This window comes from Electrophorus electricus, chromosome 26 (genome assembly GCF_013358815.1).
Source record: "Electrophorus electricus isolate fEleEle1 chromosome 26, fEleEle1.pri, whole genome shotgun sequence".
NCBI lineage: Eukaryota > Metazoa > Chordata > Actinopteri > Gymnotiformes > Gymnotidae > Electrophorus > Electrophorus electricus.
In genome coordinates, this window is record NC_049560.1 from 3267944 (window position 1) to 3287089 (window position 19146).

Genomic DNA, 19146 nt, shown 5'->3' on the forward strand with positions numbered 1-19146 from the left:
CAGAGCACTAGCCTTCATCCAGAAAGCTCTGTGAACGGCACATGGAGCAACAGCGCTGGCCATGCACAACTTAATGTAGAGTAATTATATTTTTTCCCGCTTGTTTTGGCTCATTCAGAGGCAGATGCTCAAAAATCGAACCGCTGCCGACTTGGCTGTAATCTCCATACACAAGAGAGGGGCAACTGTGATGGAGGAATACGCAGACGGAGAAAGAGCGGGATTAAAAAACAGACTCCGACACCTCTCCCTCTCTCTGAGCATCTGCATGAGACTCAACACTGTCAACACGGAGTCCCCTGCTGTGGACAGCCTGTATACTCGAGATCAACACGTGACAGAGACAGAGAGAAACAGATTGTCATCAAGGAATAATCCCTATCTGTCCGTGTGCATTTGTGATGGCGCGCGCGCGTGCTTGTGTGGAAGAAAAGAAAAGAAAGAAACGGAGATTAAGATGAGTAGGGAGAATACTGCAAAGAGGGAAAACAGCAGACTGCAATAACCTGAAGAGAGAACAAAAGACAGAGCTAGACAGTGAGAGAATGACAAGAGGAGAGAGAGAGAGAGAGAGAGAGAGAGAGAGAGAGCGGGAAAGGCAGCCTCAGCAAGAGAGAAAAGGGGGAGGGAGGGAGGGAGGGAGATTGACAGCCCACGCTCCCTGGGACATGAATAAAGCAGCACAGCGTGTATCGCTTTTCCACAGAACACGTCTCCATAATCATGCTCTAAGACAGCGCAGCGGGCCGAGGGCCCGGGACAAGGTGAGAGAGAACGAGGAGCGCGCTGAATGAATCAATCAGGACTAATCAGACGCTCTCTTCTTCCTCGCGCCCTTGCGCGTGCACGTGTGTGCGCGCACCTCCGCCGCGCAAGTTGAAGGAAAACTTGCAGGATGTGAAACATAAAACGCGGCACTTTCGGAGCGCGCGGAGCCGGCTGGCGCGCACACACCACACACGTCATGTCAATCAGGAGTCAAAGCCCAAACACCAGAAAGGAGCAGAAAGATGGAGGAGAATCGCATGTGCATAAAAACTAGAGAAAAAAAACTATAATGAGCCTTAAGTGTGACTTTTTTAATCGACGAAGTTTTTGATTATTTATTGGGTCAAAAAATAAATCTTCAGCTTTTGAATTAGAGAATTATCACCTTTGGCTTGAATAGGTAAATCTAAACCACTGTGAGCCTAGAGGGAAGGGAGTGTTTTCCCAAATCTGCAGAAGTGAATTAACAACACTGTCACACAGCAACATTTGAGCGTTATTATTTGCCGAGAGCCTGGCATGAGCGCTAGAGCTCTTCATATCAGCCCTCGGCTCGTATGGATTCACCATAGATTACATTAGTGTCACCAAGTATTGAACAGGCCATGAGCCAAAGTCATTATTCGTCTAACACTCATTCACTAGACGCAGCTCTAACTAAACCGGAGAACATTTTTCTCTGATATCTTAGAATAAAAGCATAATGGAATTAGGGGCAATGTGCAGACTTAGCACAGGTATGGAGAGCAGAGACATCACTCTCTCACACTCACACGCACCATCACTCAATCGGACAACACAGACACATCGGCACTCCTCATTTTCTCCACTGGTCTGATTCATTTTATTTGTAAGGCACCAGCAGCATTTCTTCACTGCAGAAATATCCATTTATCTCGAGTAAAAGGTTATTTTCGTGTGTTAATATTTCATCCGTAAGCTGTTGTATTACAGTTATTTTTGCACTTTAGGTTGTACAATATTCAGAAAATAAAGGAGTTTAAAAAATGACCTTTACAAAGCTTAAAATGCTTACGATGTTTTATGCAAATAAATGCAAATGACGAAGCAAAGGGCAAGCGATGATTGGAAAAGAGTCAAGGGTAGGGGTGGGGGTTAAGGGGCATCTCACCTTCTTCACAAATGCCTCCAATTGTAGAATCCTCCAAAACAAAACCTCTCAATACTTGAAATATGGATCCACTGACACAAATATTTAGTTCCATGTAGAGCAGTATAGTTACTGTATCTTACTGTCTCCATGAGACGGACACACATTTAATTTGTCTGAATATGAACTACTTATACAAACACAACAGTAGCAAGAATTTCAAAAAGAAAAAAAGAAAAACACTACAAAAAATTAAAAAAAAAAAAGTCTTAAAAGCAAGCCACACTTATGCATGTTGGTAGGTATGCAGGGGACATTACTGTCTGTCTCTTTATTACAGTAGCACAAGCAGATCCTAAACAGACATTTCATCCATTTTTAATATCAGGTCCATCTCTCCAAACATTCTTCACATATTTTTTAATGAAGTCCCCTATCCTAAAGCCAAGGCTCCCCTGTATGAAGCAGACAGCAGGAAGCAGAGCTTGTTTTAGTGTTGTCATGACATTCTCCCCCCCCCCGCTAATTATCTGTTGGTCATTGTCAATGCCTGCCTGCCAACTGTATCTCCCCCATCACAATGCACTGAAGGGTGAAAGAGTTAGGAGTTGAAGAGGGAAAAATGACCATGAATGTATTATTTCATGCCTGCTGAGATGAACTGAATGTTGAAAAATTATGTAGGGCCCCTTTAAGAAACCATCTGACTAAGAAACAGTCAAACATGTAGTGTGCAAAGTAATAGACAATGTTCAAAACTGCACACACAGCTGGAAGATGGTACAATTTCTGCATGTTGATGATGGCAGATTAAATTTATATGGACATTTAAAGCAACACATCTAAAGACCTAAAGCACATACATTTTTACCACCAAATCAACTGAAAGTTTTATATATAATTCATTGATACAATAAATGCCACAAGCAAACTAGCACAAGATGTACCTGAAAATAGTCAGCATCTTTAAAAACAAACAAAAAAACAAAAACACACCTGTACATTGGTACTGCCATTGGTATACTGTCACAACAAAGTAAGATATGCGTTTCCATATACAAACATTATATGAATATGTATATGCCATCTGTCTGTAAGTATTAAATTTGCAGTAAAGTCCCACACACACTAAATTTAGATTCGTGTCCAATACTTAAAATATACCATTCACTTTCATTACTTCAGGAACACAATAAATCAGTTTCTTTTAATAAAGACAGGATGCACTGGACAAGAACACAAACTCACAGTGATGTCCTGGATCTTAGCTGCAGAGGAGTACAGCTATTCTTGCAGTGAGGTCTTCAAAACATTTAAGAAGAGTGATCTGTACTTCAGGTTGGTTGTGCAACACAATCTAACAGCAAACAAAATTTGACTGCAGGTAATCCATCAAATAAATTGGATTAATTCACAAATCGTTTGGGCTTTTATTTCTTCCGTTACCCAAGCAGCTCACGCAGAGCTGATTGGATAAAGGTGCATTTCATTCAGACGCGTCGCTCATCTTCTCATTCCGGAGAAGAAGGGGACATTTTGTGGCAAGGCTTGTATAATGACCATCATAGGCTGCTTAAAATAGGAAAAGGGAGGGATTCCAGATCAGAGCCCATCATGGCTGCGACAGAGCTCGCTCGCTGCACACTTACTGCCCCCTGTTGGTCAAAAGGAAGAATTTTTGATTTGGACAAATGGCGCAAAAGCTAAGGAGCAGAGGGAGAGTGGGACTGCTTTCATGTCCTTAATGCTCAACTAATGGCCTTTAGACAAACCTCATTATGAAGTGATTCCTGTTTACTTAGAGAGACTCATCGTGCTCTGTGCTCCTGTCGCTGACAAGGAAGCTCACGCTGCCTCCTCTGCCATGTGCTTTTGTGCAAGTCTATCGGACCGCTTACACACATCTAAGAGGGGAAAGTTTCTTACACAAGGTGCGTTTTCTGGTTTCTCAAATAAAAATTTAGCCCCCCCCATCATGGGTTTCTCTTACAGCATATTTCTAATGAAAACAACACATTTGCAAATGAGTGGACAGTTATAGTTAACCCCAATAATTAAAAAACAAAACAAAACGAAGATCTGCACTTTTAAGCTGTGCTGCTCCTCACTTGGTGAGGGGCTCGGCCGTGTGGCTAGTATCTCCATGGTGCCATCATGCTCCCTGTCTAAGACAGTGAGAAAGACCAACACTTTTCCACAATCCACAGACACATCAGAAAACAAGCGATCAGATATATGCTTATGAAATGGGGGAGGGGCACTTTGCTTTTCTATCCCTGTTCCTACTCCCTGGAATAGCGAGAGCAACACAGAGCCTGGGTCAGGAATGACCACGTTTGAGATCTAGACCCCCTCCCCTTTGGATGCAGGAGCGCCCTTAGCCCGGAAGAGCAGCCAGCCACTTCTGTTCGCTGCCGGCCCGCGCATCACCCGGCTCCGGTGCCAGCTGGGGCAGCGGAACCAGACCCAGGGCTGCGGCTTCCCTCCGCAAAGCTCCGGAGAAGAGGGGAACGGGCTAGCATAAGCTTCCGTCTGTCACTCCCGCTACCCCGACGGGCGATTCATTTCGGCTTAGCGCTGTTCCGAACGCGGCTAGGAGGGGGGATATGAAGGAGAGGAGAGACGCTTTAGCGGAAAGAGAAGGAGGCAAGATTAAACGGGGCTCAAAGAAACACTGGTGGTGCCTCAGTGGAGCCAGACAGCCATGCTGAGACGAGGCAAAACGTGAATTTATACGCGCGCGCGCACACACACACAGAAATGACCATACAATAGCAAAATATATAATAAAAACAAAAAGTAAACAAAAAAAAAAAAAAAAACAACAAAAAATAAAAGACTTGCATACATCAGAAAGGTGGGTTGGTGAACAAAAAGCTAGCGGAATGATCCGGAATGAATGATACTGGGCCAAGAATACAATTGCAAGGGGGACCGCAATGGAAGGCAAAAGGGGGACAGAAAGAAAAGCAAAAGCCAACGAGCCTCCACTGTCCAGCAAGCGCCGGGGCGAAGGGTGAGGGGCGAGGGGTCGGCGGGCGTGGCAGGCGACTAGTCGGACTTGTCGCCGTCCTCCTCGCGGTGGCTGTCCGAGGCTTCCCGCGCGCTCTTGTCCTCCTTGGCCAGCTGCGCCTGGGAGGCCAGGATGCTGGAGAGGGAGAAGAGGCCCGAGCTGGAGGTGACGGCAGGCAGGCCGGCCGGCTGGCCCAGCCCCAGGGGCAGCGGGGTCATGGGCAGGGCCAAGCCCTGCAGCTGGGAGAGCTGGTGGGCCTGGAGCTGCTGCTGTGGGTGAGAGGCAGAGGATTTCCACAGGCTGCTCAGCCCTCAGCAAGCCAACACGCAGGCAGCCTGCTGCTGCGTTTTAAAATAGATTTTTACGTTATTTCGTCACCTCTGCTTATCAGTAAAGTGATGGTCAGTATGCCCTTATATTCCCAGCCCTTCCCCCATCGCCTCGCCAAAACCTCTTCGAGATTCCTTGAAGACATGCGCATCGGCCTGGTTCTGGCCTGGTGCCACACTCTGACCCGGCACTAAACCCATGCTGACCCGGCACTAAACCCGTAAGCTCATTCACCTCGGTAACGAACAAAAAAAAGCCAGCTAAAGGTTTCCTAAAACAATACACCATGATGCGAGTGGCTCTGTTTTAAGCAGGAGTGTAATATTGTATTTCCTCCACTTACAGAAAGGGCATGTGCTAACAGAAGGGACCAGCAATCATTCCAAAGCATTTACTGGAACAATACAATATCTACACGGTTTAGTCGCCAAGTAGAAGCAAATAATAGAAAGGCACCCTTATAAAACACCTTTATACAACCACAAAAGGAAATTTGACACCGCTGTAACAATGTGACTGATATAAGTATACATACCCAGTGGAAATGAATGCGCACACACACACAGTGATTATACCAATCATTCGACCTTCATCATAGAGGGCAGCCTACCCGGATAATGGAGTTCATCTCTGGTGGGGTGACCTGCTTGGCTCTCTCGATGGCCCCCAGGACCTGCTGCTGATGCTGCCACACACAGGAACACATTATCATCAACAGCCATATTAGAAGCTCAGAGACATGGTGCCTTCCATTTCAGGGTTCATATGTGTGTGTGTGTGTGTGTGTGTGTATATATATATATATATATATATATATATATATATATATATATATATATATATATATATATATATATATATATATATATATATATATATATATATATATATATATATATAAAAAAAACACATCTATCTCTCCATCTAAGCTCAAATCAATACTCCAATATTTACACGATGCAAGGAAAAGTCGATACATTGACTGCCTGAAGGTCTATGAGTGGAATTAGCCTAGCAAGGTGTGATGTCAGGCGAGCAGGTGAAAGAGTCTGATGACTGGGAGCTGTCACCGATAGTGTGCTCTGTGGGAGGGGTGGAGACGCTCGACTACTGCTCAGTACCTCTTGAGACAGGTATGGCAGGACTTGAGCACAGATTGCATTTAACCTCTTCACAATCTCTGCCTGCAGGGAGGAAAAAACACACATGTGCATGCATTACATGGCATATCGCATCAATTTTGATTCTGTTTTGTTTTGTTTCACCGAAACCGATGGGCGGTGGAGAGCGAGAGACGGGGGAGGGAGTGAACAGGGAGGGAAACCAACAAGCCGAGGCACAGAAGGAGAAGAACCAATAACCCTGTTTCAGTACAGCCCTGGCACACTGCCCTGGCACACTGACAGACTGCACTGCATGAAAGAAGAGCAGAAAACGGAAGAGAGAGGGAAGGAGAAGGGGAGGGACAGAGAGCTGAATACAAAACACCTGCATCTTCTCTGCATTCGTTTCTGCCCTCCTTTACCGCACCTCCCGCTCACCTCCACTGCAGCGCGCGCGCACACACACACACTCTCACACACGCACGCACACGCGCACCCGCACACACTCACGCGCGCGCACACACACACACACACTCACTCACACACGCACGCACACTCACGCGCGCGCACACACACACACTCTCACACACACTCACGCGCGCGCACACACACACACTCACACACACTCACGCGCGCGCACACACACACACACTCTCACACTCACGCACACACACTCACTCACACGCACACACACACACACTCACACACACTCACACTCACACACACACACACTCACACACACACACACTCACACACACACTCACACACACACTCACACACCTGCTTTCGTGCATTTGTTTTCTTCCATACATTTCCCTCTACCCTGGCGGACAGCGCGGGGACTGGATTCCCCGTAGCACACTCCAGGCTGGGTTGCCTGTCACGGCAGCGCCGTCGATCTCTGCACCCCGTCACAAAGAGGCAGTGCCAGATAAGGCCCCACCTCAAGGGGAAGTCCGTCCTCCATTTAGCCCCGCCCCAGCCCCATGGACACCACCCACCTGCCATTGCTAATGTGCACTGGCCAAAAAATAAATAAATAAATGGACAGCTGTGTTAGTGGGATCTGCCCTGTGGCCCACAAGTGATTAGACAAACTATTTCGAATGGTTTGCGTGTACTCCAGGAGATTTTCTCCATCACTCCATAGGCCTGTGCTGTATTAGATTTGAAATGAAAACATGACTTTAAAACCGTGAGGGTAAAGTGGAGAATTTAAACTTTAATTGGCGGGGATTTACCATACAGCAATTAAAGACCATTTCTTACTACCATGAAAGCTTGATTATGCACAGTAAGTAATGAACAAACAAAAAGGGACACCTGATGGACTACACAGATTCTTTTCTTTGTACCGGTCTGGTTACCTGGACGGGAACTGTTTAAGGCTTTGAGAGAAGACCAGATATCACCTTTAAAAGACAGCACCTATAACCTTTAAACTGGTCTGATTTATGCCTTTTTAAGTTTATTTAGAATAGCAAGTTTTCATCAAGACTTTTGATTTTTGATCTTTTTAGTTATATATTAAACCATTAGATTGACTTCTACAGATCACATGGTAAGTGATGAGGGAGGGCACGTACCTGCTTGTGCATTTCAATGTTCAGTCCATAGGACATCTCATAGTACTGTGGAGAGAACAGTGACATTAGAGGAATATACACTGCAATATCACCACACACTCCTGACAGTTTAAAAAACGGTTGCTGGGAGACACAGTGGTGTCTCTGACATACACCAGACTTGTGTATACGTACGTGTGTGTGTGTGTGTGTGTGTGTGTGTGTGTGTGTGCATGAACAATCCTTTAGTCATCAACACTAGGTACTACATACACACGTAGAAAAACAAACAGACACATACACACCCACATGCAACATAACAAAAGCAACGACGTTGGCACCTCAGCCGGTACAAAAAACACACACCAGCGACTGCTAGTACTACAGTGAAGTAGCTAGCCATATACCACCGGTCCCTAAAGCAATTTCTGTCCACTCAACTGAACCCTCCTGCCCCCTGCCACACGCAAACAAAAATGCAACTGCAAACAAACACACACACACACACACACACACACACACACACATACACAGCCTCGGGTCGGCCTGAAAAACGAGCAGAAACCTGATAGGCTATTAGTGGGAGGAGAGGGGGCCCTGGATGATGGCGTGAGAGCAATACTGCACAGATTAGATCAGATTAAAGTGCTGGGCGGATCAATTAGAGGCGGGATATCAGAGAGCAACACGGAGCCTGGGCCGGCAACAATGAGATTAGAGCAGGGGAGGGAGAGAGCAGAGACCGAGTGGGGCAAGGGGAAACGGGGAACGAGAGAGCGAGAAAGGGAGAGCGAGAGAGAGAGCGAGCAGTTAAAAAAAAAGTGATGGAAGGGGAGAGTGAGCAGAATAAGATGAAAGTAGTAGCTAAGGAGCAGGTCAGTATGTAGGAGGGGGGCTAGCACTGTCACACGCGCCTGGAAAGGCGTGTATCTGGGGCACAGCTCCGCCCCCATGCCCGCCCCCAGCGCAGGCCACGGGAACGCCACTTACCATGATATAATGACGCTGCATCTCCGACTTCTCGCTGGCCAGCTTGTCACACTCAAGCTTCAGGCTGGAGGGAGCAGAAGATGCTGGTTAATATCCGCATGCGCGGAGGGATCTCTCTGCTCTCACTTGGGCAGGGAATGCATCGCAAAACCCCAAAATAGCATGAAGTGTAAACAGAAGAAAAGTGTGCAGAAGCCAAGGGTCTAGCCTTAGCCTCCAGGTACACACACTGTCACCTACATGACCAACAATGCGGTGAAATCTGCAAAAAGGAAGAGCATGTTCCATATTCAAGAAAATCACATGAACAACTGCAGATATAAAGTCTTCATTTGTGTGCGTGCATGCGGTTCCCCACTAAAACACTGGCCGTGTGAGAGCACCGCGACGCTCACCACGACCAAAGTGCACCACATACGCAAAATGACCAAGGGCCCGGTCACAAACATTTAACTCAAGGAATGCTGTCGGACCCGCCACAGACAAAAAAAAATACCAAAAACAAACACGGACACGGCGTGGTTAAACAAGGTCCCTTCAAGCCGCCGGTGAGGTCCGGAGATTAGCCAGTGTTCCCTCAGCCACGACTGGCAGGCACGCATGTGTGTGCTTCCCACTTCCTCCCCACTCAGAGCTTCCACTTATTCACAAAAAAAAAAAAAAAAAAAAAAAAAGGAAAAGAAAATGGGGGGGAAAAAAAAAAGAAAAAAAAAAAGAAGAGCAACAAAAACAGCCCTAACATACATTCAGGGTTGTCATAGCGACCATCCTCCCTGCTGCCAGGCTACCTGTGATTGGCCATGCCAGTCCCTGATTGGCCGAGGTTGCCCGAAGCTTCCTAGGATGCTGTCTGGGTTAAAAAAAAAAAGGGGGGGGGGGGAAGAACCCCCCCAAAAAACCCAACACTGATGTAGTTTTATTGCCATGCTTTTCCGCCTCCAAATCGCTCCTACTGTCGTCTTTATTTTGATTTATGTATTCCCTGATCTATTTATGCATTGGGGGGGGGGACAACAGCTCGCCGGGGATCTGGAGACCGCCCGCTGTACATTCCCTTTAAAAGGCAGAACACACAAAAAGAGGGGGTGGGGAGGTTTGTATTAAAAAAAAAAAAAAAAAAAAAAAAGAAACGCCTTGTCTGCGGAATCTCGGTTGAAGTTGATGGAGACAGATTGAGGGTCTGAATAGACACAGGAAATGGGGGGCCCTGTTCGTCTAAACAGCACATGTGTAGAAGGGGGCTAAACGCCAAACGCCTGCACTCCCGTCGTCATAGGAATAAGAGGCAGGAGGCTGACCGAGAGACATGGTGCCTTAAAATACGAGGCCGTCAAGAAGGCGTCCACTGCTTGCGGGACGGGGGGGGGGGGGGGGGGTTCCTCTGTCAATCAGAACATTACATTACATTAGACAATACATCTGTGGAGAATCTTAGACCCATTTCAATGCAATGAACAAACAAACAAAAACATTTTTTTTTCGATCCTGCAAGCATGTACCGTAACAAGTACTATAATAAAAATGAAACATCGGTGCAATATTGTGGTGGTTGAAAAAACTGAGAAAGTGAACGAAGTGACAAAGAAGCAGAGGGGAGCAAGAGGAAGAGAAGAGTGGATTGGCGGCACCTGTGATATTGTGCTTGGAGGAACTGGAACTCGTCCTTAATGCGGTCGCAGGAGTCTGACGTAGTGAACTTCAGCTGCTGCGATGAAGCCTGTAATCAAAGCATTAAGAGTCAGCCAGTCAGACACCTCCACCCCCACCACTGTACCCAACGCATGGGCTGGTCCCACCACAGTACCCCGCACACGGGACGGCCCGTCCACCTTCCTGACAGAGATTAGCACTGTTAATGCCGTGCCGCTCGAAAGGAGTAATAACAGCTCTCGCCATTTTTGGGCAAGTTTGGTGAGGATTGTGGAAATGATTACATCCCGGAACCGAGGCAAAGCAGGGATCCTCTCCAGGGAGCTTACTGCCTGCAGCACAAAATAAGTTTGCGGACCTGGGAACGCCTTATCCAAGATATAAGACAATTTTTGGAAAATTCCCTGTCAGTCGTTCATCACTCAAAACGGCCGGTTACCAAATTCCAGTTGTATTACATGGGAGGGCTCGGCCGCCAGCATGATTTCCCATGTCTCCCTGTATTGAGACAGAGAGAATATTACCAGAGAAATTCCGGTTCCTACCAGAGCAGATGCCCAGGAAGAGCAGGTGCCACACTGGTGATACTCCAATAAAGCAAAAAGGAGTGTTCGATTCTCGTAGGCTTCTTTATGATTGCCATGATATTCAAGAGCAACTGTGAGAAACTACGGTCATCCCAACCTCCCCCCCACTCCACCCAGGATAGAGCCTCGACATCACCCACAAGAAAGCATGGAACCCCATCAGCTGAGGTCCAAGCACGCAGGCGAGAGCAGGCCAGCTGTCATTATTCTCATTAGTAGCCCAAAGGTCTGGCAGGGTCGTTACCTACTCCAGCAGCAAAGGGTGAAACACCTCATCACCACATCCCACTGCCGTCTGGCCTTATTCTGCCACACCAAATCCTGGGCTTTAAAAGAGGCGCAACACCAGCTGGAGGCCGGCTGAGAATCTCCACTGTACAAGCAAAGTGGGCGCGACGGCCAGGGCGAGCGCAGGAGCACAGGTGACCCGGGAGCCCTGGCGTGGACAGGAGCCAGCGGGCCCCGGGTGGGGCGCGGCGCGTGGTGAAGGCCACCAGGGCACGGTGCCCACGCAGCCCGTCATGCGCCTGCCAGGCTGTCTGTGTCAGGAAATGGAACTGGAGTTCACCGCAGTTCAAGGCTGGATGCTAAGTAGGAAATGGGCCTGAAAAATAGGCAACAGAAAAGCAGAGCATTAGCCTAAGGAAGAGAGCAAAGGTCACGGAGCGCTATGAAAGAAACATGTAGAAAAGCCACATCTCACATCTCGGAGCTACCAGGCTTGAACTGAACTGAAAACTACCATTCAGGTAGAATGATCTCACCAAAGTGAATTCAACTTTTTCCTTTCCGTTAAACACACACACACACAATTCCAAAATATAGGACAATCCCTTAATTTGATCCTTGCTATTCTGCTCTGCTCCTTTGAGATGCAATTAAAGCATTAAAAGGCTTTATGTGCTGGTGGGCAAATTGAGTGTCTTCAACAGCTAAATAGGATTCATAATTCCAGTAATTTACCGGCAGCCTACAATCCTCATCACTTAACAGAAAAAAACCACAATCAAAACACTGCAGAAAATTTGCACTAAACCTTAAAGTCTATTAAAAAGGGCAGGGGCTGGACAAACAAAACCCTGCTGCAACTCCACCTACAAAGATTCCTCTAGATTCGTCAGAAAGATTCATGTGAGATTTTTAGGATAACTACCAGTATCTTATCAACACTCGTATGTACGTGTTCGTTCGTTCTCTCTCTCTCTCTCTCTCCCCCCCCCCCCCCCTCCTCAGCCCTTTAATCTCACCCTTTACCCAGAGGCCTTCCTCAGTTACACTGCACAATTATGTGGGAACCAGGGTCATGCTCTTCTACTCACATCAACAATACTTTCCTCTTTTTTTCCAGTATATTCCTACAGTAGACAAATACACACACCCACACCCACCCCCACACAGAGATGGCATTATCCCACGTCCCTACACTGAGCCAATCTGACCCGTTTTAAAGGGGATTTTTCTGATTCAACACTCCTAGTGCGGTGACTTTCCTACAGTCTCCCCCTCCCAGGAAAGGCTACGACAGCCAAATCCCTCAAAAATAACCACCATTAGCTTTCAGCTACGGATGCCTGCAGCGTAGCTGACGTGAGGACAGAGCGACGGCATGCAAGAAAAGAAAAAGACCGAGACAAAGACAGCAAGACAGAGTGAAAGCTATCAGGAGAAAGACAAGGACAGAGTGGGAGAGAGAGAGAGTGTCAGTGATAAATACAGAGAGAAAGAAGTGGGGAGATCAGACTATTTGTCATGCCTGGTGAGAGGAACGCACAAGGTGTGGGAGCAGCTAGCAAGTTTAGAGGGCAACGTCCGAGACCAAGAGTGGGCGTGTCGGTGGGAACCTGTGCTGCAGGAACGTGCGGATACAAGCACGGCTCCGAAAACCACCAGCAAGCAGGATGCAGATGAACTCAAACAACAAGCAGACATTCGTAGTTAAAACGGGGCATTAGCGTCCCGCGCGGCAGCCTCCTCGGGGGGGGAGGGATTTCCCCACACTAAGCAGCAGACTGCTGAGGAGCTGCGTACGCTACTCCGCTAAGCCTAGACACTTCCTTCAGTAAACAGGGATCAGAACTCACCACAGTCGCTTGGTACTGGGGGTAGGAGGGCAAGGTTAGAAAACAGGCAACACAGTGTACTACAGCTGATCATTTGAACAATGAACTAATTATAAAATGGTCCCTCAGCTGGGCATGCAAGCTCCTACAGGACAGGTCAGAAGACAGGGATGATGCTTGAAAGAGTGCCCCCAACAGACTGTGCTGTTCTCTGCAACTGCACTGCCTCTACACTCTACTACACCCCTATGAGACCTGATCTCAGAGGCAGTCACACACAAATTTATGTGCACGCGCACACACACACACACACACACACACACACTCGAACAAATATGTGTAAAGCATATGTTGCTATGACAAGTCTACACCAGAACCCTTTGGCACTGGATGACAGTGGAGGAACACTGGGGCCATGGCCTAATTAAACCAGAGTACGTCCTTCACACTGAAGGCAAAGAGAAATGCCAAGTAGGCCACCACAGTGATCCGCCCACAACCTTGGAACATGCTGTGGCTCACGCTACACTGCATGAAGCGGAGAGGCTCCGGAGGGAAGTGGGTGTGCCTCTGTGTCAGGAGGTAAAATAAAGTATCGCACTGTGCGACTAGATGCAGGTGCAGCCAAGAGAAGTAAAATGAAAAACATCACTTATGTAAGTCAATATTAAAACAACAAATGTGTGTACACGTGTTTTAGGGCTTACAATTGTTACGGCATCATAAACGAGTCTAAAAATATAGGTTTCACAGTAGCTGGGTATCAACTGCCCACTTAAATACACACAAGGTGGTGGTGGAAATTAGTAGTGTGACTTATTACAAAATCTTTTAATACATGCCAATCCAAACCAAAATGACAAGCAAAAAAGATCCAAACACCTAATTGTTTAGTTTAGTTTTTTTTTTTTTTTTTACCTGTGGTGCAGAAAGGTGATCATGTCCACATTTTTCAGGCTTAATTGCCTGTGCTTATTAATTAAAGGGTAAAAGAGAAACAGACTGGCCAAGCAGTCATTTTTTATTCAATTAGACCTGGTCAGGACGTCAACAAGTTAAGCTCAATGCACCACATTGCCATCGGCTGTAATTTGACTTGGGCTCTCATTTACAGCTGCATCGGGAAACATTGGTTTGCACAGACATTAAAGAAGATGGCCAGGAAACTATGTGAAAACCATCAGCTTTTCTGACAGTTGCACAGGTGGTGGCAGGCTCCAAGACAGAGGCTTTCTAGGAGTGGGGAGAATTTTAGCGGGGTCGCAGACAAGCTGTGGGGAAAAAAAATGTAACCCTACATGTTTGTATGAAAGTTACAAACAGGAGAGGTAGTGGTGTAATGTGTTCATGTAGTGGATTACTCCCAATCCAGAGAGAGTGGGTCGCTCCAACATTTTTGGGAAGCTGCTGGACAAAAATGGGATGAATTCCATGGGTGCAAGGAGCAAAAAAATGAACAAGTAGATGGTAATAGATGGAAATGTGTGTAATCGGTGTTCCCAAAAGGCTGACGGTGAGGTAACCGCCCAATCGCACACTGTGACCAACCGTGAAACCATGACACCGTAACAACCCTAATTGTGTGTGCGTTGCCGTGAGTTCAGTGGGGATTAACTTCCATGCTGGGGGCTTATGAGAAGAATAAACAGAGCTGGTCCCTCTTTACTCAGGAGGCCTCAGTGAAGCATTCCACTGCAGCACCCACCTCTACTCACAGACGATGGTGCATTACGATAAAAAGGTGGTGCAAAAAGCCAGAGAGTAGGAGCACAACAGGAGCACAGCAAGCAATGGGCTGTCTCCACGTCACAAGCAGGGATTCCAGCAAAAAAAAAAAGAAAAGATCCCTTTACTTAGCTAGGTGATGCCTGTGTTTTCAGTTACATTGCATGGGACGGAATCTAAAGGATTTTTAATTATTTCTTTAATAATTAAGTATTTCTTTATTGTTTAGAGGACACTGTGTAGAAATCACACCAGTTTTCTAATGCAGAGCTGACTAAGTGTCTTGTTACTCGAGCATAACGTGCTCAACCTCCATACTTTCCTCTGGCTTTTAGTATCAAGTTTCTACACAAACGTCTAATGGTTCTGGGCGACATATTCATACAGCCTACCAAAAGTTACCCGTCATAAATTCCACTTGTACGTAATTTTAGGTTCAATGATCATTGAGCGAAAAAAAACAAAACTGCTAGAACCTTTACACTGCCAAATGTTCAGCTACCAACTGCAACCTGAAACTGTTACTGAACAACTTACTGAGAGATACTGATGGAGTATCACACAAGAGCAGAACGCACAACTCAGCGTTCATCAGAGCAGGCAGCCTGCAGCCTGACCATGCCTGGCCCCAGGTCGCACACGCTGGACGCGCGAGGATCACCACCCGTAAAGCAGGCAAGGCCGACGAGCTCATATGCCGCTGTGACTAAACGCAGGAAAACCAAGAGTGGGCATCTCAAAGATCTGCCATCAACGGTTTAATGCAGCCAAGTGGGTGAGAAGTCCAGCTGTCTGAAGGCAAAGCAGATCACCACTAATAACAGCCACGACCCCATGCCGTTCCTCCGGAACACGGACATTTATTAGTCACAGGTTCAAAAACAGCCCACTGTCTTGCTACTACCAACATTCTACTACCAACTACTGCTCCTACCAACATTCATTTTTGATGGCCTTATTTTGTAGAATGGCTTTGAGCATAGTATCCTAATGGGAAAATGTCCATTATTCATTATGGCTTTAAATAAATAAACAAACATATTTCGGTCCCATCCACAGAAAAGGGGGTATTTTTATTTCACCTTTAAGAAGCAATCTGAAATGGCAATCTGAGAATTTTCTGCACACCTGGTGAAATCCTAGGGCATTAGGATACTACCAACCAGCACACACTAACTGCAAAATGCTAATCATGGCACAGCTAGCTAAGGAGATAAGGACTTGCACAAGGTTTCAGTATCAGTGTTGGCTTCCGGAGGGGAAGAGAGTCAAATAGTGCAGGCAGAGCCTTAGGGTATGTGCTTGAAGGGGGGTGACACAATTGCATCTGGGAGCCATTCAGGTCAGTCTCTGTAAACACCTTCTCCGTCAAGAATGGTGAGAAGTCGTTGCCATGGAGTCACACTACCGTGGCAACGAAGTACCCCTCTGCCTCATCTCCCCTAGCCAGGACCGAAGGCAAGCTGTAACTGAGCTGGTGATCCGAGAGGCCCTACAACTCTTAGAAGCAGGCCAACACTGTCTGAGCCAGCAGACCTACACCGACCAAATGCGTGTTGCTTTTAATTTGGCCATGGCAGCGAACTGTTTGGGGAAACGTCTGTTCAGCACCCAGGGTATCTGGTGTGTGGCAAGTAAGCATTTCAAGTTATGAACAGGTCTGATTCACTGCTCCGATGAGTCACAGGGTCATTGCATGTCTTGTGATCGGTTGTAAAAGAAGCAAGCAAACAAAGACCAGAGTTAGTGCTGTCTGACAAACCGCAGGCAGTTCCACAGAGTGTGCTGAGACTATGTATGGAAACAGAATAAGAAAAAAACACCCTGCACACTGCGGTGATATCCAGAGAAGGGTTAGCAGGAAGCTGCCTTCCTGTATGTGTGGTGCACGTAACCAATTGAACTCTCCAATCTGCTCCGCAGTCAAAGCAAGCAGACATCATTACAGGCACTCACAGTAAACAGATTCAGCAAGACTACAAGGACCTACTACCATTGCAATATGAAGATGGTTGTCAATGGGAATCCAGTATATTAATGACCTTTGCTGCTTGACACTGACCAAAAAAAAAAAAAATCTATGGTTACATTATTCAACTCTCAAGACTTCAAATCCCATGAGGTATATGGGGGAATGAGGTAAAATCAAGAGTAAACATATCTGTCTTTTGGGATGATTGGACTAAAAATATCAAACATGAAGGCTCTTCTCCTCTACTGAAGAGCTGCCATTTTGTAGAGACAAGGTTTCATATAACATACAAAATGTTTTGATCTTTCACATGTTCTGAGAAGCCCTTAAGTTCTCATACTCTATTTTTTTCCTATTTAATGTTTACTCACAAAGTGTGTTACAGTAACAGCCTGGCAAATTTCATAATACTATTTTCAGGCCACATCACCCAGCCTATTCTATCTCAAAACACTGTCATTATTTCATCCAGCAACGTTGAATGTATTTGTTATAGATACGCATATCTCTCTGTGTGTGTGTGTGTGTGTGTGTGTGTGTGTGTGTGTGTGTGTAGAACACATCAGAATGGGCATTTAACACTATTATGACTAAAAATCTCGTAGCCATATCAGTGTTAATGTGAAAAGGTAACCCACACAGCAACCGACACCGTGGATTTCCTTAATGCAGTGCACCTGCTGTGTTACTGCCTGTCAAAACCTTACTAAATTAAACCTAACCCACTGCTAAAAGTTTAACTACATAGATGAATACGGACTAACAATATTAACTGTATATATTCACAATTAACTTATGGCAAAAAAAAATATATCTATGCACACATGAAAATCCCTCAACGTAATCAATCTAGTGAACAAGTAGGTAAAAGAAATTCAGGTTTAGGATACTTGCCATTTACAATTCTGTAGAATAATGAAAACATGAACTTACGTGAGCCAGATGAATCCCCTCAAATTCACAAATAAAGGTGTAGACACGGGCAGCTAGCTAGGTAAGCTAGCTAACTAGATGTCTAGTTACAATATCTATTTAACAATCATAAGATTTCTTTTGAATTTGAATATAAATCGTCACTGGCAGCTATAGGCAATACATTGTTTTTAAGCGTGTATGAAATAAGCGTTAACAGTTGGTAGCTGTACTTTGTGGATTTAGCTAGCGCTCGAAATAAAAACGTTTTAAAAAGCACGGCTTTAAACATGACTTGATTCTCATTCGAGAATGCTGTAGGATATCCACATCGCTAGCTGTACAGCTGCCCAATTCACGGAATTATGAAATGATCATCATGAAATAACGGGAGTAATGACAAGTTCACCTGGAAACTAGCTAAGCGACCCTAGCTAGCGAAGCTATCTCTCCATCTTAACAGGACAAGACGGTCAGCTAGCTGACTAGCTTTGTATGCTAATGTCATTTGCTAGTTCTAAGTACACCATCAAGAAATCAGGAAAAAACACTTACTGAGTGCCTGGATTGTGGAAACATCATGACAGTTTCTTGTCTGGCGCTATTTCCTCAGGTACTGCGTGGACCTTTCGCAAAGCAGGCAAAGCTTTCTTGAATGTTTTTCTTCTTTGTTCGTCGCGAAGCGAGCTATCTGTGCCAGCTGTAGCCGACGGAGCTGGCTAGCTAGCCCGCTAGTGTGGCACCGAAATAGGTAACGTCGTTCGCCAAAGCAGCCAGCTTGCTCCGATTACGGCTCTGTCTTGTAGATTTCTCTTGAGGTATCATTCGGCATGAAAAAGAAATCTATCGAGGTGTTTGAGTCCTGTTGGGTTTTTTTTTTTCACTTGTGAGGTGTTGACAATAACCATTTGGGTTGTCTACCAGCTCCCTTTTTCCTGGCGTTTGCCTACTCTGCGCCCATAGGTTTACAGGATTGGTGGGTTGTGAACTATGATGAAGGTGCCTGGATGCGCAGACCCGCGTATTGCCAGCACACCATCATTGCTCTTTATAGTTGAAAACGTGTGCAAAGTAAAATAGTACTTTTCGTTTGTGTCACAATAAAGTTTAAGGTTAAAAAAAAAAAAAAAAAGTTCCCACATTTCAATGGAAGCAATACACTGCTTCCTACCAAGAATCACTGCTCACCACTGGGGGGCGACAAAGCTGTCGACGTGATTACCATTATCAAGAGCCACTGAGTTTGATTAGAGATCGCGCCTCAGCTGCCAATCTGTGTTTATTAAAATGTTATTTTGTGTATTCGGTTGATTCTGTAGTAGCTCATAGCTTAGTGGTTAAGATAAAAACAAAAACACGA

At 45.9% G+C, this 19146-nt stretch overlaps 1 protein-coding gene across 4 annotated transcripts; it reads right to left on the reverse strand.

Annotated features, from left to right (window-relative positions):
• Positions 1-1585: 1585 nt before the first annotated feature.
• tle5 (TLE family member 5, transcriptional modulator) lies at positions 1586-18759 on the reverse strand. 4 transcript variants are annotated; one of them, XM_035523269.1, is made up of 7 exons: positions 18342-18759; positions 10509-10597; positions 8881-8944; positions 7912-7956; positions 6344-6406; positions 5833-5907; positions 1586-5158 (listed from the first exon to the last, which is right to left on the reverse strand). In XM_035523269.1, exons 1-7 carry the CDS (start codon positions 18366-18368, stop codon positions 4931-4933), a joined length of 591 nt encoding a protein of 196 aa, XP_035379162.1. In that variant the 5' UTR covers positions 18369-18759; the 3' UTR covers positions 1586-4930. The 4 variants fall into 4 exon arrangements, with proteins under 4 accessions (XP_035379162.1, XP_035379161.1, XP_035379160.1 ...); XM_035523268.1 differs by having other exon boundaries at positions 1586-5161; XM_035523267.1 differs by having other exon boundaries at positions 6293-6406.
• Between the last annotated feature and the right edge of the window lie 387 nt (positions 18760-19146).